At 40.7% G+C, this 27,680-nt stretch overlaps 2 protein-coding genes across 9 annotated transcripts; both read left to right on the top strand.

Moving 5' to 3' along the window:
• The first annotated feature begins 143 nt into the window (after positions 1-143).
• Positions 144-24,247, top strand: zmiz2 (zinc finger, MIZ-type containing 2). Of its 8 annotated transcripts, none has more exons than XM_029444494.1 (20): positions 144-632; positions 5,681-5,785; positions 6,866-6,980; positions 8,335-8,537; positions 9,142-9,310; positions 11,319-11,522; positions 11,979-12,191; positions 12,694-12,777; positions 12,902-13,079; positions 14,027-14,168; positions 14,682-14,760; positions 15,070-15,201; positions 15,299-15,404; positions 15,579-15,736; positions 15,823-15,890; positions 15,980-16,048; positions 16,274-16,515; positions 18,172-18,287; positions 19,580-19,789; positions 21,903-24,247. In XM_029444494.1, the coding sequence occupies exons 2-20, from the start codon at positions 5,736-5,738 to the stop codon at positions 22,008-22,010; spliced, it is 2,646 nt and encodes an 881-aa protein (XP_029300354.1). In that variant the 5' UTR covers positions 144-632; positions 5,681-5,735; the 3' UTR covers positions 22,011-24,247. The 8 variants fall into 8 exon arrangements, with proteins under 8 accessions (XP_029300354.1, XP_029300352.1, XP_029300349.1 ...); XM_029444492.1 differs by having other exon boundaries at positions 16,274-16,566; XM_029444489.1 differs by having other exon boundaries at positions 12,902-13,148; positions 16,274-16,566.
• Positions 24,248-24,996: 749 nt separating this feature from the next.
• LOC115017113 (peptidyl-prolyl cis-trans isomerase-like) lies at positions 24,997-27,680 on the top strand. The gene is made up of 5 exons (XM_029445337.1): positions 24,997-25,162; positions 26,071-26,101; positions 26,796-26,884; positions 27,026-27,198; positions 27,295-27,680. Exons 1-5 carry the CDS (start codon positions 25,094-25,096, stop codon positions 27,428-27,430), a joined length of 498 nt encoding a protein of 165 aa, XP_029301197.1. The 5' UTR covers positions 24,997-25,093; the 3' UTR covers positions 27,431-27,680.

Raw genomic sequence — 27,680 nt, 5'->3', positions numbered from 1 at the left:
CATGGATCATACATACGTGATCATGCACGGGTGACGTCATTCTCCATGATCCCCCTCGCCCCCCCCTCCTCTCTTTCCTCCTCCTCCTCCCCTCCACCACCTCCACCCTCCTCTCTCTTCTCTAAAATGATCTGCTGCTCTGGTCTGCAGTCAGTCAGTCAGGCAGCCAGCCGCCTGACTTGTAGGAGGAGGGACAGGAAAATGCCTTTCTCTGTGGGAGACATTAGCCCTTGTGATCTCATGAATATATTATAGAGGGTCATTGTGCAATGAGGAAGGTATTGCTGAGCTGCCAGGTTGTGGCCTGCCCCAAGCACAGACTGCAACAAGCTTATTCTAATTGACTCGTATAGCTTATAGTTAGTTACTGTTTAAAGGTGACACCGCATGGAAGTTTGCAATAAATAAGAATAGCATAATAATATTTAAAGCGTTATTTATAGTGTACTCGTCAAGAGTCTGGGATGTAAAAACAAAAAGAAAAACATATTATTAATACGCTCGACAACACGGTAATCAAGCAGCCTTGTCTTGTTAGCAGGGACTGCGACACTAGCTAGCTAGTTAGCCGAGTAGCTAACCGTCTACAATCAAGCGGCTCTTCATCGTCTGGCAGCTGGAGCAGGCAAAAGGTAAGCTCTGTTTACAGCAATTAATTATCAAGCTATCCCGGTTTGCTCTTTAGCTAACTGCTTACGATACCGTGTAGCCAACTACTCGCTCGGTGTAACGTAAAACAAGCTAACGTTACACACTTAGCTAAGTAGCCTCCAGGAGCTAACGGTGCCAGCGGCGCAGCCAGCAGCAGCAGCAGCAGCAGCGTGTTAAAGACCCTCCACAGCTCTTGTTTCCAGTCACTGGCACTAACAAGATAGATCATTCAAACTTGAAGCTACAACATTGAACGATCACCTTTTTAATATTACATTTTTTATCATTGCTATTTCACAATTGTACTTTTTTCTGCGTTAAGCTGCAACATATCTGCGTTTATAAAGCAGCTGAGCTCAGGTAGGTGAAACGAAACATCTGCTATTTTAATGTTTTAGTGATGGATAACATAGAGAGAGTGCTGCACTCCTCCATAGCATTCACACTGCTGAAATGCTTTGTTCTGCTTTGTACTGCTGCAAATGTGAGCAGCATGTTTTGTTTTTATTGTCGCGGGAGTATTTTGCAGGTAGAGGTGATTTGCATGATTTCCACTGCTCTTTTTTTTTTTTTAACAGATAAATGACCACATCCTAAAAGAAATTCTTCACGTTTTGCACAAGCTGATTTGGCAACCTGAATGCTCCACACAACAGTTGTTTTAATATGCATGGGTTGTTGTTGTATTGCAATGTGTTTTATGAGGGAGCCAGTGCCTGTTTTTTCCTCCTGTTGGACATGACTTCCTGAATGTATCATGGGTACAATAACATGTTGTCTTGGCTGGAAGTCAGGCTCAGTTAGTTAGTTTTGCGTCAGTGTTATGTGAAATAGCACAGAAGTCTTGGATGAAAAAGGTGGTTTAAATGCTGATTGAGACTGCTGGTGTTTGAAGCATCCATATATTTTTAGGGTTGTTGTTTTAGGACCGTGTCTTGTGCACCTATTTTATCTGTAATTCTACAGATAGTCACAGTAAAGTGAAGTAAATGAGGGCTTTATTAGTATAGCACTAGTGTTGGTCTGATTTACTTTTTTGGACACTGTATATTTGATTCTTTTTGGTTAAATTTCAAGCCCAAATCTTGATACTGATGGCTCTAATCAGGCACCTGTAGCACACATCATACTGTACATTACCCTTAATACCAGCACATGCAGTGAAGGAAGAAGTACTCACTACCCTACTAATATGAACATCAGCTGGTAAAGGTGTGGCTACTTTAATTACTATGTATACCGGGTAGCTTGTCAATTGCCCCCAAGATCATTAAATTTTTATCTTAATCTATAATATCTATATCAAAATGTATTTATTAATTATATTTTGTATTAGTAATCTGCAAAGTAATTAAACCTGTAAAATAGATTTAGTGGAGTAAAAGTACAATATTTCCCTCCGAAATGTAGCGTAGAAGCGTATAAAGTAAAATAAATCAAAATTTAACTTACTGTACATGAGTTAATGTACTTAACTACTTTACACCACTGCTCATAGACAGCAACAACATATAAAAGGTCCTCCAGACCTTTTTATTTATATTTTCTTCCCAGCTTGTATATGCCATTTGTTATTGTGAGACAGTTTTTCATTCCTTGGAGTAATAATCTTGTCTTTTTATTGTTGCAAGGTGACATTTGCCTCTCATGCTGGCTGCTGCTCCTCTGTATTTAGGAGACTATTAACTGATAATCTCTCAGATCCCATTGCGACTCTTAATTAGTGTTTTATTAAAGGCAGGTGCCACAAGTTCAACCAGGTTAAGCTTGTGTGCTATACAGCATGTTTTCACCCAGCAGCCTAGTTAACAGGCAGTGGACTTCGTCACTGATTTAAGTATTCAGACAAATACTCTGAATGTTCAGACATTTTTGTGAACGGGTATTATCAAGCACCTAATTTACTTTAGTTGTGATCCTCCAAAAGTGTCTTCTTTTAATAACTGGGAAAATAGTGTTTTCTGTTCCGAGTTAATCCAATTTACCCGCTAAACTCTGTGTGTGCCACAATATTGAATAGTAAATTAGAGGTTAATTGATTAGCCGATTAATCAGTTAGTCGATTAAAAGAACATTCGTCAGCAAATATTTCGATTGTTTAAGTGACTTTTCAAGCAAAACATGTTTTTAGTGTCTTAATTGTCATGTAATACTAAAATCTTTGGGTTTTGGACATTTAAAGACATCCCCTTCAGGAATGTGTGACTGTAATAATGTAGTATAAATCACGTATACACCTCGTATGTGTAATACTATGAATACAGTCAAATATTTTGCAGTTCCAGCTTCCTCAGTGTGAGGTTTTGCTCCTTTTTTATATGTTTCATATCATAATGTATAGAAAATACTTGGGTTTTGGGCTCAAGACGTTCGAGGAAATCTCATTCGGCTCATTTGAACTATTTTCTGACATTCCAGACTGCTATACATCAATCACAAAAGTGGTGTTTGCACAATTTTAATCTGAGAATGAACTAGCAAATACAAATCAAATACATGTAGTGTAGTGAAAAGTACAATATTTCCCTCTGAAATGTAAATATAAACTTAGTTTCATTCCATCACTGGATAACAAAAGAGCCACTGAAGTAAGAGCCTTTGCTTAATTTACATGGTGGTCTGACTGTCAGCTAATTAATTATGTAAAGTGTATTTATTTCTTTTATTTGATTAAGTAGCAGAGGGAGTATTTAATCATCTTTCCTGACTAGCTGCCAACCTCTCTTCCCCTCCAGCAGCAACTTGAACATTAATAGCTGTTTTCTCCAGACTTGAATTGATTATTAGTTTAATTGAATTTGATTATAGCATTTTGTCTCCAGATGTAATCAGCAGCTTTAAACTAATCTATAGAGACTTCAGTATGTTTCGATTAGTGTTAATAACTGTGTGTTTTAATTATAAAATGTAGGTTTTAAGTGTCTTATGATCATAATATTATGTAAAGGCTGCTTTATTACTGTTCTGCAGAAGTTTAGGTGATCATGATGAAAAGGTTGCATTAAAGCATGAACCTTTTAATTTAGTTGCAATGTTAATGGTGATTATAACTGCAGGGTATAGTTTGAACCTTGAACTACAGAAACCTAAATGAACCAAACAAAGTTCCTAGCTAGTTTTTGTCCAAACACAAGCAGCCGTACGAGAACATGTTGATACCGATCAAGAATCGTGATCCATCTGATCCACAGAGGAGTGAACGAGATTACAAATCTCATCAAGCGTTCAACGACAACTGTCGATACTCGACGGACGCATTCAGATCCGAACCACAAAAGTGTTGATTTGTTACCCGGCAGCTCTGTTGGCGATCCTCACAGGAATAAAAGTAGGGCTGCAACTTACAATTAGTTTCATTATCAATTAATCTTTCAATCATTTTATTGATTCATTTTTTAATCCATCCAATGTCAATGGATGTGAAAAATGCCTCATGAAATTTCCCTAAAGGTTTCTAATAAATGACATTGCATACATGAGCAGCTAGACCCGGAACAATTAACAGATCATAAAGACGATCAATTAGCAGACTATGGACTAACTGTTTAAGCTCAACTCAACAACACTACCTAAACAAACTATGTGTATATGTTTAATATAAATCAGACACTTTCTGATCAAAAGATTAGTACACAAGATTATAATCTTTATCAGTTTTTGGTTCTTAACGGTTGGCAATTTTCGGTGCCGCAGACATATTTCAGTTTGAGTTTTAACACCCAGCCCTTGTGGAGATCCTCAACAGAAAATTCAGCAACTGTTTTTAATATTTGATTCAGAGTTTTAGGCATGTATCAGTATTTTGACTGCAACCTCTTCAAATTAGAAGTCTGAGCATGTGGTACACACAATGTGCAGACAATTGTTTCATAGTAGCCCTAGTGTTCTTTGAAAAAGGAGATTAGGAATAAATGTGGGTTAATAAACTTGAACCACCCCTTCTCTGTTATCCGTTCCATCTGCTTCTGCACAAAAAGCTGGAATCAGTCCAAACAAAACAGCGTTTGTAGTGGCTGAAATCAGAGGGTCAGCTGAGGGTTGATTGAGCGCCTCCAGTGTTTTTGGCTGTCAGTGTGATGGCGGTAGCTGACACGTAAGAGGGGAAGGACAAGACAAGCGAGCAGTTGGATTAAGAGGAAGAGTTGCGGGTATAGAAAAGGTCAGGAAGTAGAGGTCAAAAGAGGCAAAGAGAGTGTGAGAGAACAGCGTGTCTCGGTCGTTGCACTGCAGGTACAGTCTGTGCTGCTGTGATCGAGACAGACATCTTACAACCTCTTTGTGTGGTTTAGCTGCTCAGCTGTGATGGAAGTTACAAGGTGCTGTCTGGAGGCTGACGATGCCTTTTGATAGGAGGGAAATCAGGTATAACGGTCATGTGATTGGAGCGCCCACCTCCCCTCCTTCTACACGAGATGTGGGGTGGGGTGTCTGACCCAAATTTGCAAAAGTGCAAAAAGGAAATCAAGGAGAAGAAATGAGACATTAGCATGTCAGTTGTTAACTGTCAGATAAAGAAAATCATTAGCGGGAGCAGTGATGGAGTGGGCATGAGTAATGTGTAGGAAAATAGAGAAAACATCTGGTATTGAAGGAGGGAAAGTGGCAGATAAACATGGACAGGGGTGTTATTAAATGAAGCAAATCGCAGAACAAAATGAATTCCTCTCAGCGGCAGAACAAGTGTGTGTTAGCGAGCGACTGATTTGTACGTCGGTGTGCTGCTGAGAGAAGAGTCTGCCTCTTCACATCTCTGTTCTCTTAAATTCCTTTTGAAATCAGCAAGCTAAATTTAGCTTCCAGCACCCCTCCCCCCTCCTCTGAGCGGTATCAGAGCTACAGCAGCCAGTGATAGGCTAACGTTTTGATGTGCACAGTCCACACACATACAGATTAAAGTGAGTGGCTCTGAGTGGGAGGGCGCTGTGTCTTTGTGCACACAGTGTGGGCTATAGTGATGATGAATTGTTGCTGTGCAGCAAATGAGTTCTGAGTAACCGTCTTTTTATGTGTGTGTCTTTCTCCCCGTTAGGGCTGCCTCTTGAGGACTGTGGGGGCTCTCTAATGATCCCCCCCCCGTTCATCCGATGAACCCCCTTAACTCCATGAAACCTTCCCTGCCTCCCAATCCGCAAAGGTACACACTCCCACAAACACACACACACACACACACACACACTGTTGTGACATGAAGCTCAGTGTCCTCAGGTGAACCATGTGACACTCTGTATTTGTCATGGTTTGTTGTGGACCCCAGGGGCCCGCATCACAAAGTCAGGCTCTCTTTTGGGTCACCTGACTTTCAAGTTTCCATCCGAATGTGGCGCAAATTTTAACCACATTAACTCAACAATGTCGACGAAAAGACAAAAATGGCGGCGTTACTGTGTGCAACTCTACTACCAACGCAAAGTAACAAGAAAAGTCAAATATGCAGCTCCGGCTCATCTTATATTACTATATTTATCCACAACATGTAAAATACTTGTGCAGTAATATTGAAATTAGCTCACTACTAAATGGACATCACACTGCTTTAAATCCTTAATTACAAACTGTTAAAGCAATCGACTGCTGAGTGTCCTCTGTTCTTTCTTTTTGGAAGTGTCTTGATTAGGTTTTCTCGAGCCAAAACACTCCTTTTAATTGAGTGCAGCCACAAAGCCTGTTGACTGCTCTATTTCTCTCCCTAGAAAGCAATGAAAGAGAGAGAAGTGTTGCCAAGTCATTGACACGACAAACAGCCTCAGAAATGCGCCTGATTGTTACAAGAGAGACGGCAAAGTAGTTTGATTCAATCTTATGATTCTTTCCTCAGAATCAGTCGTAAAATATATTATAAAAACGGGGGTAAAGTCAATTTTTATTAACACAGAAAATGTGGTGCGACAGTGATGCTGTTGTGGTAATTTCGAGTTGAGGAAATGGTTTTGAAGAAGGAAGTGAGGGCTAACCTCAACCGTCGGATGAATAAACCATGCTCAGGTTAATCGTTAGCACACTGAGGTGTATATGATGTATTGACAACCATGTGACAATACGGTCTCTGTGCTGCGACGGTACAAATGAGCCCTGATAAGGTGTTAAACACCCTTTTTATAAAGAAATAATACATAAAGAAACATTGTAGATGGTACAGTTATTTCTCTGGATGAATGCACTCTCCTGAACCTTCCTAACCATCCCAGTAACTCGGCTTCATATCCTTCTGCAGCAGTGACGGCCCCTTCCTGAATGACCCAGTCTCCTGGCAACCAGGCACCAATCAGCACCCAGGATCTCTCTCTGTAGTAACCACAGTGTGGGGCGTGACCAATCCCACACACAGCCAGGTAGCACATGTCTCAGCACCCAGGGACATTTCTTTTCTCCTTTCTTTCTCCTCCTGTTCTGTGTGCTGTAACGTTACAAAACCAGTAAAAATAAATAAAATGTTATGTATAAAAATAAGACTTATATTAACCAGACGGGAATCTATTCTGTTTCCTGTCATTTATTAGTCATTATTAACAATCCAAAACTCTATTTTTGGAAGCTATTTGTCAGCTCTTTTGTGAAAGAAAGAATTCATACCAATAAATATATAAGTTAATAGAAACTATGTAAGGTTACATTCAAGGAATTTATTTAAAGAAAGTTATCAATGGAGAAGATTTAAAAGATAAATCCATGTGGCAGTTTTTCTCTGATGTGATCTTATGAAGTAAATTAACACTTGAAAGCTGCTATTAAAAGGTCACTCCTACGCTTCACTGTAAGTAGGCGTGTGCTGCTTGATAATGGTGTCTCATTCTTCACTCACATTTGTACTCTTCAGTTGGCTTATTAGACCATTTTTTACTTATTAAATATGGTTCCAAACTGCTAAGAGTGATGCATATTTGGTCCTACTTATAATTGTACCAGTAAATAATAATAAGCTTTATTTGTATAGCACCTTTCATACAAGAATTGCAGCCCAAAATGCATTTTTATCGACTTCTTTATCCTGGGAAGTAGTCTTCGTCAGGATGTAGGATTGCTGCAAAGCATATAATGAGAGAAGGACAAACATGCGTTCACATTCTGGGAACATTATCTGGCTCTAGATTCTGAAATGTGAGAATTTGATGCTTTTCTTTGTCCTATAAAAGAGTAAACTGAATATATTCAGGTTTGGACTGTACACCGAGTAACACAAGCCTGTAGGAAATTATAACGGGCATTTATGACCAATTTCCTGACATTTTCTAGACCAAACGATAAACAGATTAGTCGATACTAAGAATACATTCAGGTGCAGCCCTACATGAGTCTATATTTGGGTTTGAATGGAGCTTTTCTTTCTAGGACTTTCTTATTTTCCCTTTCCAGGAAACTTCCTAAGGGAATTAGTCAAATAAAACGTACGGTGTTGATTTCAAACACCATAACTGTTGAGAAAAACTACAACACTTTGTCATTATTTACATTTCATGGTGTCGAAAAACAGCAATGTGAGTCTCTCTCAAATGAGAACACGTTCTGCTACGTCTACGGTTAGAACTTAATGTTTAGTTCCAGTTTAACTAGTGAGTCTTAGGAGTGAGTAGGACTGTAACGTGTCGTGTTTGTGCGTTTCTCTCACACCTTCCCCTCTTTGATTGACTTTATCATGGTTCATATGACTGTTTATTGTAATAACACCTCTCTCTGTTTCTCTTGTAGGTGTTCTGTGCACCCATGGGTCCGGGTGAGAGCTCTGGCGGTCACATGATGCCTGGTGGCAGCCCCGGTATGGGTCCTGGCATGGGCTCCCAGTTCATGGGCCAGCAGTCGTATGGGGACGCTGTCTCGAAAGGTTACGGTCAGCCAATCATGTACGGACGTCCCAGTGCTGCTTACAACCCGGCCTCGGCGTACGGTGGAAGGTACACTGCTTTTTTTTTTCCCGCTGCGGTGAATTCAACGCTAAATTTGACTCTAGAATCACGTTTCTACATGTAAATATAATGTGCTGTGAAATTAAATGTTAATTAAATCAAGAAAGTCCACGTGGATTAGGTTTTCACAACATCAGAAGTTTGCACAGCACACTTGTGTCATGTCTTTGTCACTTGAAATGAGCTCTGAGGGAGTTTAAGTACCTTTTCCATGGATATGTCCTAACTTGGAAACACGGGAGATATTTACTGCAATTGATTTCTCTGAGCTGACATACATAATTAAAACCTATTTATCTAAGAAGTCACAATTCACCTTTAACGCTGAGCAGTTGTTGTAGGGAACGTAGTTTCTCACGCCCGGCTTTGATTATGAAATTATAAAAACCAAATGAGTTTGATACTTGAACAGTGTGCATCTTCATGTAGCACTATGCTTTATTTCTGCGGGGTTTTTGCATCAGCATATGTCAGCGTGGCTGCTCTCACCCACTGCTCTGACTCAAGCACATGACGAAACCACACACACTCATACGCTCAGTTCACTTAGTTCATCGCCCACTCATCTCCCCGTCTTCCCCTCTCTCTGCAGTTACTCTGGTAACAGTGGAGGTGCCGGTCTGGGTGTCCGTCCTCCCTCAGACTTCACTCAGGCTGCTGCCGCTGCTGTTGCTGCCGCCGCTGCCACAGCAACTGCCACTGCTACGGCAACTGTTGCGGCAATACAGGAGAAACAGAACCAGGAGCTGAACTATGGCCAGGTAAATGTGTCCATCTGTAATGGAGCCTGGGATCTTTAAACGCAGCCCAGAATTCTTTCATTCATCTCTTTTTGGCTAAAAAACAAAATAGATCCAGTGCAGATGCATTCTGTCCATGTCACTTTTCTAGCAGATTAAGATGTTTGAAACCTACTATGGTACTTTCTTTTCATCATGCGACCAGTATTCCTGCACAGGATGTCTTCAGGTCACCTCCCCAGTCACAACTTGAGTGAAATGTTGGTGTTAAATAAAAGAAATCAGCACAATGTTTCTCTTAGTTCTTAGAATAAAGATTAAATGTGATTATAGGGCTGTCCTGAAGAACTTCTTAGTCCACTAACAATAATCTATTAGTTGATTTAATAGAGAGAGTTTCTCCACACAAGCACTACTCTAACTCTTGTGTTTACCAGATGTGTGCTCATAAGATTCTTGGTCATTCAGCAGAAGACTGAAGAAATATTCCTCGACTTATATTCTTTAACGGCCAATTAGGCGACTAACGGGGTCAGCCCTAGTGTGTTGCAGAAACGTTCCTACGTGTGGAGACTTGTTCTCAGCATCCAAATGATTTAAGAGCCCTCCAGAGGAGTGACCAGCAGCAGCTACATACGTTCCATATTTTGTAAAATATCTAATGGCTTAATTAAAAGATAAAGTCTGTCCCAATAAACGCACTCCTACATGAACATGAAACGTTACTGATCACGTTAAACACATCTGTATCTGTAATAACGGTAATGAATAGTATTAAGTATATATTGCACGAGCGGTGTAATTACACACCGCTCTGTTACGTGGGCCGGTGGTTAAAAGCTTAAGTTAACGGTGTGGAGCGGTTTCTGCTGCTTACAGAGTCATAACGCATGCCTCTTAGTAACAGCAGAGACGTCACATCGTTTGACACGGCTCTCTCTTGACAGAATATTTACTCGCATTCAAAATGAGAGTCACTGTAAAAGAGTAGTAAACATTCTCATCATCTCTGCTCCCAGTAAAGCTGTACAACATGCTTATTAATGCTGACGATGCTTAAATGCCCATTTATGAGGAAAACGCTCCCTCTAAACTAGTTCTGATTGATTTATCAAGAGGAGAGGGTCGGTCCTAACCGTCACCTGTCTTAACTCACCAATTGACTCCCGTTTAAGAGAGAGGGACACACACACACACACACACACACACACACACTCCTTCAGTGGGAGGAGAGCTGTTATTAAAAGATAGTTTTGGCAATAATTAAATAATTGACTGAGCATTCACTCTTTAGTATTCAGCACACAGTCATTCTGCATAAACCGAGGTCCTTGCCATTTTAAAGCATTTGGGGGAAAAATCTTTAGTACCGCCAAACAATTTTGTTGTAATAAATCAAGCTTCGATCGCTCCTACAGCTCCTCAAATAGATTTATTCATTTCCAAACCACGAAGTACCAAGCTGCATTCATGCAAATCTTGGGTTTATTTTTTACGATTACTAATGGCGAAGTTATATATGTTTTTCTATTGTTACGTTGTATTTCTCAACACTGGGTGACATTACAGCGATGGATCAGCTCCCCCCCCCACCTGTAGAGAAACTACATTAACAGGAGCTGGATCTAAATGGGGACTTTGACAGTGAAAGAAAATATTATTTCTTTTTGGTGAAATCCTTATAGCCTATAAGATTTAATCCATTTATTATTTTGGTGTTATATTTTTTACATATATGCAGTGGTGGTGTATATTTCCAATATTCAAACCAGAACTATCAGAACTACAATACGTCACGTAACTTCTGCCTGTATTTAGTCCTAGTCCTACTTTCAGATGAAATCTCTCAGTTCTTCTGAGATGCTTCATAAATCCAGTCTCTTACAGTCACACTTGCAGTGTTTTCATGGTTTTCCCCTCTCTGACGCCCTGTTCACACTCCGCCAACCCCCTCTACTCTCTGCACTGTGTCAACTACGCGGTAAGCTTTGTCTTTACCCCTGCTGTCATACTTCCTTTTCCCTCCCAGATGGGTGGAGCATCCTCTTACAGCACCCAGTTCCTGTCTCATGCGGGCCCTCGCGGCCCTCCAGGGATGGTCTCTTCCAGGCCCGGACCTCCACCTTCCACCGCAGGCCTGTATCCTTCTCACCCTTCCCAGGGTCAGAAGATGCCCCAACACGGAGGGTATCCTGGTCCACAGCAGGGGCTCAAACGGCCTTTTCATTCAGAGGTCAGAAGAAGAAATATCATTGAATGTGTGACGTCCCTTATGAAAGCCCTTCAGTAACCACCAACTCTCTGAAGACGCTAATTATTTCACTGTGTGCGGCCATTAGCGCCGATCTTCTTCTCAATGAGGCTCATTTGCATAGAAAAAGGCCAATTTTGCCCTAAACTTGTGTATATTAACTCATTTAAATTCATGCAAATGGACCCGGAGCAGTAATATGCTATATTGGCAGCGCAGTTAGGTTTTCATCCTTTTGTGGGTGCTTTGAGAATTACACGGTTTGTTTTTGTATTATTTATGCGGGTTAAGTGGCGCCAAAAGCCTCGCAATTCTTTAGTGAATTTGCCCCTCAGTGTGTTATGGTGTTGTAACACAGGTGTGATGTGTGAGCTTGTGTGTTTTTACCCGCTCCTTCAACAGTGTACTCAAAGAAACAAACTCTGTTCTTTCCCCCAGGGCTTTCCAGTGCAGCAGTACGGCTCTGGTGGGATGTCAGGGTACCCCACCCAGCCTCTGCAGTACCCCCCTGGTCCACAGCAGCGATGTGCCCCCTCACCCTCTTACCCCTCCAGTCGGATGCCTCTCATGGGGCAGTACACTTCTGGATCACACAACCCGGCACAGTTCCCCCCTGGAGCCGGTCAGCCCAATCCTCCACAGTATTATAAGGTAATCCGCTTCCTTCACGAGTTAGAGCCTGATTGATGTTCGTCAACATCGATATTAAAGAACATATGTACATAACTAACATATTTACATAAGCAAAAATGTTCAGCAACAATTCCCTAAAATCTGTTGTTAAGATTTGTTTTGAAAAGTCTTATATAAATTACTAGTTACTTTTAAAAATGCGTCACTGTAAACGTTCGCTAAGGATTCAGATTTCCCAGGCAGGACAGTAACAAAAAGTCACAAACTATTATTATTATTATTATTATTTGTTATTTTTTGACTTCCTCAGACAAAACAAGACATTTGAAGATGTCCTCTAGGAGACTGTGACAGGCCTTTTTGTTTTCTGAGCAGATTAATCCAGAATGAATTATTTTCCACTTGATTTGCTGATGTTTGATCACATGGATCTTATTCTTTCTACACTCTTGAACTGATCGGGGGTCCAGATAGATGGATCATTAGCTAAGAGTCATGTTTCATGTCTTGTGTTCTGCAGTCGGAGCCATTCAATGGTCAGGGCAGCTTGCCATCTGGAGGAGCAGGAGGATACAATGCCTTCACACAGGCTGCGGTCAACGGGGTAAGTCGTGTATGCTCTCAACTCGGTCCCATTGAAGGACTGAGTATAACAGAGATACTGTATGATGGCGGCTTTTAATGAGATGCTTTTGTTCTAAACACTCGTCCTCATCTTCGTCTCTCAGCCAGGTCGGGGTGGAGTGATGCCCGGATATCCCAGCTCACCAATGGGAGGGAATCCCACGCCTCCGATGACACCCGGGACGTCCATACCTCCCTATCTGTCCCCGGGCCAGGACACGAAACCCCCCTACCTCCCACCGGACATCAAACCCAACATCAACACCCAGCAGGTCTCTACAGGTGAGACTCGACTCTGCAGTGAACTCAAATCAGAAAGCAAAGAAGATACTTGGTCATCCCTTGCGATAAGTAAGTCTGCATGCCATCTTCTTCAGAAAGCTGATTTCTTAAATCATCATCATGTAAACCAGGTTTCTTATTAGCGTTGTAGGCTGCAGGAAGGGGAAGTAAAAATAGAGCGTATGGATTAAAGGAGACACGTAGCAATGCGTCTTATGATTTTAATAATTCCATCCATAGTACAGGCTAAACTGAAACTAACACGAAGTTCCTCCAGAGGCCTAATTAAATCTCTGAACGTGCTGTGAGGAAAATAATAATAATAATAAGGTCGGGGTCTTATTATCGACCTGCTGCATGTATTTCCAGATTTACCAGGTTACTACAGTGCATGAAAATGTGTTGCCCAATTACCTGCATTACGTTGTTTCTGTGAGTATCCTCGTTTTGACCAAATAGTTTCCGCATTCAAAAGGAACTAAACTCTAACCTCTACACATTCCTGTCTGCCACATTGGAAGAGCCGTGAAGAAGGCACACTTAAACAATGGCAGATAAAATAAACGACAACCCATTTTCACACACACACACACACACACACACACACACACCAGGAAATGGTTGCAATGTTGATCTTTGTATTTACTGTTGAGTGAATGTAATGAAAGAGAAAAACACCAGAGAGTCTCCAAAGTAGATTATGTGCTGAGTGTTTATGGTTATTTATTTCTGCTTTTTGTACGACACGATGATAAAACGATTGAGCAGATAAAGCTTTCTCTCCGACTACCTGACACTCTCTACCTTCCTGTAACTATTGTACAGGAGCTAAAAGTAGTCCCTGGTGCTTTCTATTGAAATGATGCACATTTTTCAAAAGTTTCTTCCCCGGGAAAGTACCCGAGGTTATAAACACCCTAAAAGCCGCCTCTGCTTTTCCAATCAAGGTAACCCGAGCGACGACCTGCGTCTGACGTTCCCGGTACGAGACGGCGTCGTGTTGGAGCCGTTCAGGCTGGAGCACAACCTGGCCGTCAGTAACCACGCCTTCCAGCTGAGAGACTCCGTCTACAAAACCCTCATGTTGAGGTAGGAACACTTTCCAATAACGCATCTCCTTTGTTTGTTTGTTTAGTTGTATTTATCCTGTGTGTCTGTGTCTGAGACACAAAACATGGTCAAAAAAAGGAGAGAAAATATTATATACATGTACGTATATGTATATAATGTAATACTCCATGCATAATAATTCAAATTTAGTACATTTCTGGTAGTTTTTGTGTGGATGACGGTTATTTCTTGTTTAAATATCTGTTAATGTCCATGTTTTGGAACCTCTTGAAAGAAAAATCTGAAGGGGTTTAATTTTAAATAACTCCAGACGAGTCTTCTGCTCTGATGAATCATGATGGACGCAGGAAAATAATTGTGAATAAAGGATAAACATGTTGTTGCAACATATGTGGCTTCAGTTTGAATTCAGAGCTCAGCTTCTCTCCCTGAGTGATTTCTAAGACGCCACATGAAGAAAAAACAAATGAGGAATGTTTGATAACCCCACCCAGTCTCTCCCTGATCGTTGTGTTGTGTCGCCCCCTGCAGACCCGACCTGGAGTTGCAGTTTAAGTGTTACCATCACGAGGATAGACAAATGAACACTAACTGGCCTGCGTCTGTACAAGTAAGCATCTTTGGCTTTTCTTTACACTTTATTGTTCAAATCTTAAAGGGTAATAATGGTTATTTGGGGCTTTCTTTTCCTAGTTTTCATCACCACGTGATAAGAGATTTCCTCCCATATGGATGCTATTGTTGAATGTTAAACTTCAATGTTGTTCTAGTTATTAATTCTCATTATATAATATGTTTTTAAGGATATCAGTTACTGCGGTGTGTTAAAAGTTCATGGGTTTTTGTCTTAAAAATGCGGCTAAAAAGCATCAAATAAGTGTACTTCTCGTTCAATTAAGTCCTGTTTTTACTCTTTCAGGTGAGTGTCAATGCAACTCCTTTGTGCATCGAAAGAGGGGACAACAAAACCTCCCACAAGCCCCTGTACCTAAAGCCAGTGTGTCAACCGGGACGTAACACAGTGCAGATCACAGTCACCGCCTGCTGTTGTGTAAGTAGCCTTGAAATGACACCTCACAATCAAACACATTCATATGTCCTACAAATCCCATTTTGAACACACCTTTACCTCTCTTGTGTCTTTCCAGTCCCACCTGTTTGTGTTGCAGTTGGTCCACCGGCCGTCTGTCAGGTCTGTCCTGCAGGGTTTGATGAAAAAGAGACTCCTGCCGGCCGAGCACTGCATCACTAAGAGTGAGTTCAAATCCAGCGCTCTTTCATTTAAAAGTGTGTGTGTGTGTGTGTGTGTGTGTGTGTGTGTGTGTGTGTGTGTGTGTGTGTGTGTGTGGTTTTTCTCCCTGTACAACTAAAATCTTAATGTTTTTCACGCTTTTTTTTTTTTTAAATGATGTCTTTTCTTCTTTTCAGTAAAGAGAAATTTCAGTAGCGGTACTATCCCCGGGACCCCAGGTCTGAACGGAGAGGACGGCGTAGAGCAGACGGCAATCAAAGTTTCGCTCAAATGCCCGATCACGTTCAGACGAATCCAGCTGCCAGCAAGAGGTCACGACTGCAGACACATACAGGTGGGGGACGCACACGCACAAACAAACGTATACATACACTTTACATGCAAATTCCTTCTCTCACACTGATGTCTTTTATTTTGTAGTGTTTCGACCTGGAGTCTTATTTGCAGCTTAATTGTGAAAGAGGGACCTGGAGATGTCCTGTGTGCAAGTATGTTCTGTATCAGCGCCCCCATTGCACCTTTTGTAGAATCCGATCATCTCAGTGTGAAATGTAACCATCGTTCCTCTTGTTCACAGTAAAACCGCTTTGCTAGAAGGACTGGAGGTGGACCAGTACATGCTCGGGATTCTTGTCTACATCCAGAAGTAAGTGTTTCTTTGTGGATTTCATGTAAATAATTAGAGATGATCAATCAGCCGCTGATTTCAAAACCGCTTGTCAGTTGATCGGCCAAATTGACACACGTGTGCTTGCATGATGGTTTAACGTCGCACACACAGACGGTTACAGAGATCACGGAGTCTCTATAAATAATTTGTAGGTTTGTCCAGTAACTTAAAAAAACCCCCATCCATGTCCTCGTCCCTCAGTTCTGACTATGAGGAGATCACCATAGACCCGGTGTGTGGTTGGAGGCCGGTGCCTGTCAAACCAGATCTGCAGATAAAGGAGGAGCCGGACGGTCCGGTCCTGAAGCGTTGCAGAACAGTCAGCCCGAGTCACATGGTCCTGCCCAATGTGATGGAGATGATCGCCGCCCTCGGCCCGGCATCGTCCCCCTACCACAGCCTGACTGCAGGGGGCAGGAACACCCCCGACTACAACAGGCCAGGTAGAGTCAAGAGAGAAGATGGCAGAACAATGACAGAACAATGTCCCCTGTGTATGTAAACATCTTCATTTGTTCTTTACATTACTTGTTAATAACCAAACTCTCTTAACTGCACACACCTGATGAATGGCACCTGTTTCAAATGTTTCTGACATTTGATCATCAGCATAATTAACGCCCCTAAAACTGACACGGTGATCATCAGACGATGAAATGTAGCCGGGCCAGTTGTCGTATTAGGGGACCCGAAACTAGAAATGATTAATAAGCCGCCAATTACAGTAGAGCTGTACTGTGTGACAGAAATAAAGAGGGAATAGTTTAATATGACGTTAGATGCTACAAATACATCTTGTCTAAAGCAAAGTGACTAAAATGAGAGGCATTTAAAATCATGGAGATAATGAACAAGAGAATACTGCAGCTGTCGATGTTACACCGTCAGCTGTTACACCGTCAGCTGTTACAGTGTCTGTTATATGTCGTACTGATGATGATGATGATGGTAATAATAATGAAGATAATTACTTATTTGTACAGCATTTTTCAAAACATACAAGTATATTGTAAACAGTTTATTAATTGTTAGTCGTTGGCAATTGTTCAGACTTTTATTTTGGTAACTTACTTAATTCTCAATCCGCTTCTTAGTAATAATAACCAATAATATACTAATAATAATTTTTTTTTTTATTGGGCAACACTTTACTTTAAGTCCCCATATTTAGCAGTTATATAAACATTAGCAGTGCGCCCCGCCAACGGAACTGATTAGTGTACGTATAAACATTCAATAAATGCATTATGGTATGTATGTATGTACCATACACCATACACCTGCATGTATGGATGTACTTTTGACTCGTACATTATATACTGTGTGTAATCTATCACAATCACACTTTCTAGTTCAGTGCAGTCAGATCATCTGCTCTTAGATGGGAGGTGACCCAGAACCACATTTCAAGCAGCAGAGCAAAGAGCAGCGAGTACAACCTCAGTGTTCCCCTCCCCCTGTATACGTCTCTTATACTCCACAGCTGGAAGCTCTTTCTGTCCACACTGCGCTGCTCACTAATATGCAATATTATAAGAGGAAACTATAGTCTACACTGACCTGTTTATATTTGCAGAGATCGCATTAAGGGAATATTTACCGTCATTGAATGACTTTTTCAACAAAGATGGAAACATCTGAAGGCCGAACACTGAGCGCAAGCTACTCTGAGTAATTCCCACTGACACCGTGCACCACTGGTACAGAAGGAGCGCAGTGAAGCGAGTGATTGCACGATCGACGTTCAGAGTCTAACGTTGTAAGATTGCGTTGTTCATATCGGCCTGTTTCTAGTGGCGTCCGCTTCCTTCAGCTGCTTCGTGTGTTGTCTCTGAGAAGTGACAGCACGGCCTCATTTCAGCTTCTCTCTTCATGCCCTTATTAATGCATAATCGACGGGTTTGTTCTGTACATTCATTATTAAAACATTGAAATGAATGAATGAACATTAAATGCTATTAAATGTCTTTTTTATCAATAAAAAATTCAAATAAAAATGGTCGTCAATATTAGATTTGCGTCAAAATGACAGACAACAAGGAAGTCAAACGCAGCCCATGTCTTGAACTGATGTTTGTTTGTTTGTTTTGGTCTCGTAGGGAGCCAGGGATTCTCCAGCCAGGGAGGATTCACAGACTTCCCCAACACTCCCGGCACCCCGACGCTCGGAGAGTACTCCTCCTCCGGCCCTCCACTCCCCTATCAGTCTGAGCAGGTTAGACACCTTTTACACCAACACCCCCGTATGTATGAGCAAACGCACATGAAGCGTAGTCATGTCCACAGTGACGAGGATCATTGGCTTTTCTGTACAGTTCACTCGGTGCGTTATCCTTGATGGTTGAGTAGGCAACAATAACAACCGGAGTATGAATAGAGCACAGCCAGAAGGCTCTTAGCTTGCCTCACATGCAGACCCGACGTTGGAGGTATCTGTTATGTAACCGAGGCCTGGATGTGATGTAGTGCGTTGCTTTTCAACCAGTAGAGATAAAAGAATAAGTCTTCTATATTTTTCTTATTGTCAATAAATACCAAATTTACAAATACAAAATACTGCTATAATAATAATACTACTTAAGGGCTCCATTGTTGTCCAAAAGAAATTAAAAACGCATCAGTTATTTTGACTCGATCCCACACACACCCTCCTGCTGCCCCAAATACTCTCTCGCACCAAATGTAGATTAATCCACCGCTAAAAATAGTCTCCAACAAATGCTCTTTCCTCCTGTTTGCTTGGTACAAACTACAATGAACAGCTGTTTATGGGAATTATTTTGCCTTTTTTTTAAAACATGAAACTATATATTTGTGATTTTTAATGATTTACATATTCATTAAGAACCAATGTGCTTGGAGAACCACAGACAGGAAGTCAGAAAGTATTGAAAGACGGACGAACACATTGTTGGTTTTGGTCTTTTCATTCTGTTTGCAGCCGTATCCTTTAAATCAACAACTATTTAAAGTCACATTAAAGCTATTTATCACCATCCTGCAGAAGCCAACATGGCCCCTTCAGACGTGCACCTTTATGTTAATCTGATGGTAATTAAACACTTAATGTTCCTTCACGATTCTTGACATGTTGCAGGAATGCAGGAACTTTCAGTACCTGGAAGTGTTTGTGTGAAAGGAGCTAACAGTGTGCTGCTGTCACCAACACTGACTGTCTCGTCCTTCTGGCTCGTGAGTTCAGTTAAGAGCCTTTAACTGAACCTGTAGTAGACAGCATAGGCTTGATGGAGAATATATTTGCTCACATACCGAGCTTCTACGCCACATACCACCTGTCGCAGGCAGCTGCTCGGCTGTCAAAGTGTCCGTCCTCCTCTACTGTCACACACTTCTGGTGCTCTGGCTCTTAAGAAAAGAGATTTACACCGAAGACATTTTGTTTGTCCACTGTGAATTCTGTTTGTCGGACACCTTCATCCTGTTTTCATTACCATAAAATAAAGATTTTCCTTGTTTTTGTGTCTCTCCCTGGTTTCTTATTGTCAGACGCCTCATTCTGGACGAATCGAACACGCCCATAACATTCTCCAGCAGCACAGTTCAAGTGTTCATGGTAATCAGAGTCTCGGTGACGGCGGCAGTCCACTGCCGCAGCGGAACATCAATGCCCAGAATTCCCGGCTGCAGAGCGACGGCGGCTACGTTCTGGGAGGCCCCGGAGGACCTGGGGGAGAGGGGGCCGATCATGCACTAGACGTGAGTGGACCAACCTGTTCTGCTCAGTTAAGAGCACACACTGTAACTTTTACAGACTTGACTGTAGCCTCATTTCTCTGTAAGTGCAGGGCCCATATTTATAAACTTTATTAAACTGCTAAAAGGGAAATTTGGGACTTTAGTTTTTACTGCTGCTGGCAAGCTCAAGAAGAAGAGCTAATTATCTAAGTTTTACTACGCCATGCTAAGAGTTTCCCCTTACAGTAAAGATACAGGTTTTTCATAAGAGCGCTTCTAAGGTGAAACACTGTTAGGACTAGGAAGAAGGACTTTTAAAAGCCTTAAGTTACTTAAGCAGAAGGGAAAATGGCGAAGAAACGAAGAGGAGAAATGTTGACCAATGCTGAATGAAGGAGATGAAATACTAAAATTACCTTTATGGTTAATAAACATTAACAATATAAATATAACAACTATCAGCTTGTGAATAGACTACCTGCTTGCTACATGTGTTGTGTAGGCAGAGATGTTTAATAAATAAAATAATATTCATAATTAGACCATGTCTTAAGAGAGACGGGGTCAACCACACGTCCTCACTAAAGTACAAGTTTCATAACTCACTCCTAAACCAGGACTTCTTGCTAGATTTTTAAGCTCCTGACTTCTTACAACTGAAAAATACTTTTACGTTGTTTTGCTTTTGCTAAGATTTAGATGAGAAGATTGATCTCACCTTAGGATAAATATAAAGCTACAGCCAGCAGCTGGTTAGCTTAGCATAAAGACTGGAAACAGGGGGAAGCTGCTAGCCTTGCTCTGTCCAAAGGTTAAACAAAACAGCCTCTCCTAAAAATCACCTCCTAAAAATCACTCATTAATGTTAAATGTTTAATCTGTAGAAGAAAATGACAATTAGACGTTTCGTTTCCTTTTTAATTTCATCCCTATTTTGTATTTTCCACATGTTTTATTGTTGCGGAAAACAAGAAACGATTGAAACGTTTTTTTTAAATCGCATTTATTTTTGCAGAAAAACTAACAACATGTGAAGGTTTTGTTTTACAGTGGGGGGGTGGATGTAGAGTAAATCCTTGCCTCTGATTGGCTATTCTGCACTGAGCATACATGTGACTAAACATGTGATCGCTTGAGAGTTGCACTTTATATACTTCCATGTAAGGAAGAGTTTGCATTTTATTCTTCACACTCAGCAAATACCTTTTTTTTAACTCCCAAGTTGGCTCCCAGCGGTTCCCAAACGGTGTGCCGTGGGATTTTGAAACAATTAGGCCTATTGCATTTAACTGTACACAAGGTTTGTAATTTACTTCAGTGTTTCCCCTAGGTTTACTGCTCTGGGGAGGGGGGGGGGGGGGGGGGGGTGCTGCCTGGGCTGGATGAGGTCCGTGCGTGGCGCAGATTTTTTATGTTCTCTCCTTACCTTTCCTCTGCTCTGTCTCTGACTGTAGGTGTGTGCACACGCGTGTGTGTGTGGGTTCGGAAGCGGCGCTCCGCCCTTCGCGAAGCAGAGCAGAGGAGAGAATGTAAATACGCAAAGCAACTGAAACGTGCACATAAATTAGATAAATAACTTTTAACATAAGCGTTTAGTTTATTTAATAAAAGAGCACCTGTTCAATGTGAAAAGTGAGTTGTGAATATAAAAAACAAAACAACTTGAATATAGGGGGGGGGGGGGGGGCGCAGCGCAGGGAAACACTGTACTTTATCGGTACTTTGTCCTACATACTTATTTCACAATATAGAAACAACAGGTCTTATATGCTTTGGCCTAAATATAAATAAAACAATCATTAAACAAAAAAAGGAAATCTGTCAAAGCGAAGCCGTTTTAGCCATTTGCGCATGGTGGGAAACATTAGAGTGTGACACATCAAAGGCTCTCTGCTAGTGTGAAGGAGAATAGCTTCTTACAAGGACTAAATAAATAAATGTTCACAGAGTGATAACAGTGATACGATGTGTTATAGAGGGGATTTTGCCCGGATATGAACTCAGGTGTGCCTTGAGGTTTTGGCTTGGTCTTTGGTGTGCCTTGGCCACAGAAAGTTTAGGAACCCCTGCTCTAGAGTATTTTTGCAACAGGTCACAGATGTAATGTAACTACTTTTTTTTATTTGTCGTTCAGCTTCTTCCTGAGCTGACCAACCCGGACGAGCTGCTGTCCTACCTGGGCCCCCCCGACCTTCCCAACAACAGCAGTGATGACCTGCTGTCTCTGTTCGAGAACAACTGACCACCTTCAGTCATCTTCCAGCCTCCGCTTCTCTGTTTGCTGTAGCCCGGCCCTCATTGGTTGCTCCCCCGTCTCTGCGGGCACCGACTTCTAGTGTGTGTGTGTGTGTGTGCATGTGCGTGTGCGTGTGCATAAATGCGTGAGTGTGTATGTGTGTGCGAGTGTACATGAGTTGCGTTTTTGTGTATCTTTTTGTCTTTTTTTGAAGTGTCCTGCTGTAAATTCATTCAGAGCGGTATAAAGCAACAGGAGGGAACACGCTTGACATGTGAACACTGTCTATCATGAAGAATATAACAGTACATACTGTAGGCACTGACTCTGCAGACCAGCATTTTAAACTATAGCACAAATCACAGGGTGAAGGATTTAAATATACAGTATTTAATTTATAGATTTTATTACTTGGAAGTGGAGGATAACTGAAGCTGGGATGTGTTTATAGGGAGGTAACAGTGGTTCCCAAACTTTTTCTGTCGGGGGGGGCGCCCTTTTTTGCACACACGCATTTTACTGGTAGATTACTTTGTAGCGCAACCGCCGGAACTGTTTATATAAAATATATAAAAAATATAAAATCTTTATCATTCTGTTAAGTTTCCAGAGTTGTAAGATCCTTTCTCGATATATTTTGAACCACCGTAACCCCCATCCTCCCAGTTTGGGAACCACTGCATTAAAGCTTAAAGCTTTTGATATTCTATATTTTACTTATTGTCAAATACTTCCACGAAAAGACCAACACCAACAATTTGTTATTCCGTCTCTCAGTATTTAAGGACTTCCTGTCTGTGGCGCCATTGGTTCCTACTGAAGACGTAAAGCTTAAGATTTGTCATTGCACGTTAAACACAACAGAATTTGGTCAAAATACAAATATATATATATATATATATAGTGTTTTAAAATTAAAAAAATAACATTTGTTGGGGACTATTTTCAGTGGCGGACAAATCCACATTTGGTGCAACAGTGTGGCTCATTGCAGGTTTTTAATAGTTTGACAATAGAGCTCTGTGGCACGGAGGAAGAAGATGCATCAGGTTTTCACACACACACACACACATATAATACTTGTTAGTCGATACATGTACTATTGGCTTTAGGATTTATTGACAAGAAAGATGTTGAATATCACCAGACTTAATCTTTAATACATAATGATGTAAGATAAGGGCAGTGGTCACTTTCTTTGTTTTCTTTCTTTGATCAGTCCGGAGTAAAAGAAAAGATCCCAGTGACCTCCTCACCTAGGGACAAAACAAAGCCCAGCCTATGAAGGCAGGGCCCAAATGTAAAATAGACATTTTTTAATACATGAAGTTTAGGAGCGCGCTGATGTTCATTGTATCTCTGACATCCTTCAGCACTGTGAAATATATGAAAGCTCCCATCTTTCCCTCGGTTTGGTTTCACCCTCTTTCGAAGGGTTTTTCAAGCATACTGTAAATGAGTACAGCCGTGTGTCGTGGCATTTTCTGCCATTTGAAAGCTACTAGTATGTTTTAAAATCGTTTGACATGTATAACCCATCATGACACGGGTTTGTGTACTGTATAATCAGCTGTTTTCATTAGAGAACGTGTGTGTATCAAATGAATTGTTAATCATGGTAATTTTAATGTTATTTAGTTGGATAATGGATCATTGTTGGCACTGTATACATACTGTATGTTAGAAAATTATAAAGCAATTGTAAAAAGGTCATACTAATGCATGTATGACAGAAAACAGTCAGCTGACATTAAGTAATGCAGAGGAAGACATTATTCTTATTACCACTTTTTAAAGCTGACGCTTTTTTCTATGAATGATTTTACCCTTTGTGGTCCAACAAGGCAACAAGAAATAATGTTCTTTGTCAATTGAGCAACCAATAATGTTATATTTGGAAATTATGGGCTATTTAACTGCAAATTTGCTAGAAAAAAAAAGTTTTTTAATATGTAAACTATTCCACATATTTTGTAACACATTGTAATTGCCATTATTTTCTATTTATTTTTAAATCATAATCGTCATTGTACCTACAGTTACCTTGTCCCTTTCCTGAATCTCAGAATCTGAATTAAAAATCACTTTATTTGACAAAAATAGTTTGTTTTGGAGGCTCTGGTATTTATTAAGTATTCAATACTGAGACGTTTCATCGTTGGGTATTTATTGTTGCAGCTATTGAAGAGGAGGTCATTTTAATTTATATGCAGTACTGTTTCATAAAATGCTACTTTATACAATTTTGAGGTTCTTGTACTTTACTTCTACTTCACTACTACTTTTACTTTAAGTCGGCTACATTTCACTGATAATACTTCTGTACATTTACTTAAGTAGGATTTTGAATGCAGTATTGTGCTTGTAATGGAGCATGTTTACATTGTGATATTGGTACTTTGACATAGGCCTAAGTAATGTATCCAACTGAGTAAATGTTCTTAGTTTGCCTTCTTTTTAAAGAACATTTCTTACTATTTTGGTGAATTTTGACAGATATTTCCAGATTAAATAAACTACCTACCTCACTTTTCCCCCACTGAAAGACATTTGAACCTCTCCTAATATTTTTCGCTGGGTTGGATTCTAACACCTTTGTACACTTTTATTTTTTTAACTATATTTACACAATGGAAATTAAATGAATTTACCATTTACAACAACACACAAAGCAATGTAAACTCGTGCACAGAATATAATATGTTTAAAAAAAGATGGTCAAGACTAAAGGTACAGTCCTAAAACAGATGAGTTAACGTTGAGGGTCAACATTTAACATTGAACCTTACAATTACAGAATTAACAGGATACAGTTTTGTACACTAGGGCATTCAATTTGCTGATTATCACGACAGAAGCTCATCTTTCTCACCAGCTCTCATCGCATCACATTAACTCCACCCCTTCTTCATTGCTATTGGTCCATTCTGGTGTCTTTCAGAAGAAATGGCTGTGATTGGCTGTCGGTAGCCTTTCCATCACCGTTACATAGACCCAACCTACATAGAGACAGTGCATCTGGCGCGTCGACTGGAATTCATTCAAGTGCGTATTTCCACCATAACTATATCACAAGCGTGTTTAGAAACATGGGAAACCCCAAAGTTTTCTTTGACATCACTATTGATGGAGCTAACGCTGGCAGGATTATAATGGAGGTAAGGAAAAAAAAAATTCTTAACATTTATCACTTCATTTTTAGTCACTTTACTTTATTAAGGTTTAAAATCGGTGGCAGGAGTATCTTTTACATACATCTGCATGATTAACACGAGGCCTGGAGCTCTGACAGACATGTTGCAGTGCGTCAACTTCTCTCGTGCAGCTTTTAGGCTTCCATTTTGGTCGCATAAACAGGCTTTATATATGTTTTATATCCTGATGTGGTATAACTAATTGCCCAAATGCAGATAACAATTACATCTTAAACGACTCTTCCAGAGAGATCATATCCTGATGGAAACGCCCAGCAGCAGCAGCAGCAGCACAGCTGGTAATAACAAGTGGTACTGCAGTCATAATGTGCAGGCCAGGCTGTAAAACACTGGCGATGCATCTTATCTTGTGTGTTTTCACGTATGAACACAATAACAGTTTAAATGCTAAGAAAATGAACCGAAAGTCAACCCTTTTGACTAATCTTTCATGTTTAATCTAGTTTTAACTTCCTCAAATGTAAGAATATCTTGCTTTTATCTTATACATTATAGTTTAACTTGTTTGGTTGGACAAAACAAGACATTTGAATAAGTCATATTTTTATAGAAAATTAAAATGTTAATGTAAATAATTGTTAGATTAATCAATGTAAAGTTTAACCCCTAAACACAACACATCCTAGACGACTAATATTTGGCTTCCGGCCTAAAATCCTGCTTTTATGAGCTCAGATAAAAAAGCCACTTTGCCTGTAGTTGCTGTTGTCAGGTTTGATGTTGAGCCTTCTTCCAAAGGCTTAGTTAGTTAGTATATGTCTCACATTTCCTGTCTATGCATCTTGTGTCAAACTGGTACCTACTTCTGTGGGGGTTTTTTTTCGCTCAATGAAACGTCTGTTGTTTTGCAGCTTCGGGCTGATGTGGTGCCAAAAACTGCAGGTATGTAAGATTTAACAAAAAGGAGAAAGCTGTAAGTTCACTGCAAGCGGAAGTAAATAAAGAGCTTCGGATCTGGCTTTTTCACACACCCAAAATGGATTCATGTTTGGTTGGGGGTTGGGGGTTGGGGGGGGGGCCTACGCGTCCACACTGACTAATCCAGAGCTGACAGTTTATTCTGAATATGGGTCGCGGCTGTGGGTGATTCAGAGTGTGACGGCATTGATCAAAAGCGCCTGGATGGCCATTTGCAGAGCTAAATGTGAGTGTAAACAGTGAAACGGGAAGATATGCTACTAAGTGCTATGATTAATGATGAGAAAGACCGAGAGGGAGAGGGAGGGGGGGATAACTTCTCCTTCGCATTGGTTATTTCCACCTGGTGGTTGACAGAAAAATATTCTTGCAACTCACAACAAGAGAACCTGTATTTGACCCACATAGCCATTGCTAGTTGTATGACCTAATTTATACTCTGTAGGTGCAGAACAATGACATATGCTTCCTTTGGGCATACAGTACTCAAATACATCACGCTGTTTGTGCACTTTTAATGTCATATTTTCTAAATCAGACGACCTCAAAGAGATGCAAATGATGACAAAGAGACACAGACGACTACAGAAAACAACCACCCTTTTTTTTTTTTGTTGGTTGAAGTTTATTTAATGAAGTGACTGTCTTTATTTTACAGAAAACTTCCGTGCTTTGTGCACCGGAGAAAAAGGTTTTGGCTATAAGGGCTCCACGTTTCACCGTCTCATCCCTAAATTCATGTTACAGGTACAGTGAAGACAAGACATTAGTCTGGTTTCCCTTTTTCCCCCCCTCTTCTTCACAAGTTCAGTTTTTAACCTGAGCTAATGGATGTTTTTTTATGGCTGTTGCCACAAATATTGAGTGACTTTTTTCTTTTTTTTTCAGGGCGGGGACTTTACCAACCACAATGGAACTGGAGGCAAATCCATCTATGGAGAGAAGTTTGCTGATGAGAACTTCACGTTGAAGCACACAGGCATGGGCACACTGTCCATGGCTAATGCTGGGACCAACACCAACGGATCCCAGTTCTTCATCTGCACAGACAAAACTGACTGGTGAGCTCCACTTTGAGCCATGTGCTGCTGCGTTCTGGTTTAATCAACAGGTTCAGATGTTCGTCTCTCATACTAATGGGCTTCTCTCCTCTGCAGGCTGAACGGGAAGCACGTGGTGTTTGGCAATGTTGTGGAGGGCACTGATATTGTCAAGGCAATGGAGAAGCAAGGCACAAAGAGCGGCACTCCTAAGGCCAAGGTTGTCATTGCAGACTGCGGTGAATTAAATTAGAGCGTCACATTTCCTTAAATTCAGATGTATCCTTTATCCTCCACGTCACAGTTAATCTTTGAGATGGTGTATATCTGCAGCATCAGTATAAAAACACCCAGTTAACTTGCTTTCTCCACTAAAAATGTTTGTCCCCTGTGTTGATATTCGTTGTGTAATATTTTGTACCTTCTAATCTGTTTCACATTTGTTAACAAAATCTGAATAACATGATGCTGATGGTGTAAATAAATCACATTTTGAAAGCTTA

This window comes from Cottoperca gobio, chromosome 12 (assembly GCF_900634415.1).
Source record: "Cottoperca gobio chromosome 12, fCotGob3.1, whole genome shotgun sequence".
Lineage (NCBI taxonomy): Eukaryota > Metazoa > Chordata > Actinopteri > Perciformes > Bovichtidae > Cottoperca > Cottoperca gobio.
This window is presented reverse-complemented; position numbering and strand designations above follow the sequence as displayed.

Coding starts and splice junctions, on each gene's coding strand:
- LOC115017113 (XM_029445337.1), top strand. CDS start 25,094: ATGGGAAACCCCAAAGTTTTCTTTGACATCACTATTGATGGAGCTAAC. Junction 26,885..27,025: donor TCCCTAAATTCATGTTACAG/GTACAGTGAAGA, acceptor TTTTTTTTTCAG/GGCGGGGACTTTACCAACCA. Junction 27,199..27,294: donor TGCACAGACAAAACTGACTG/GTGAGCTCCACT, acceptor TCTCCTCTGCAG/GCTGAACGGGAAGCACGTGG.
- zmiz2 (XM_029444487.1), top strand. CDS start 5,736: ATGAACCCCCTTAACTCCATGAAACCTTCCCTGCCTCCCAATCCGCAA. Junction 12,778..12,901: donor CACAGGCTGCGGTCAACGGG/GTAAGTCGTGTA, acceptor TTCGTCTCTCAG/CCAGGTCGGGGTGGAGTGAT. Junction 15,202..15,298: donor CAGTCACCGCCTGCTGTTGT/GTAAGTAGCCTT, acceptor GTGTCTTTCCAG/TCCCACCTGTTTGTGTTGCA.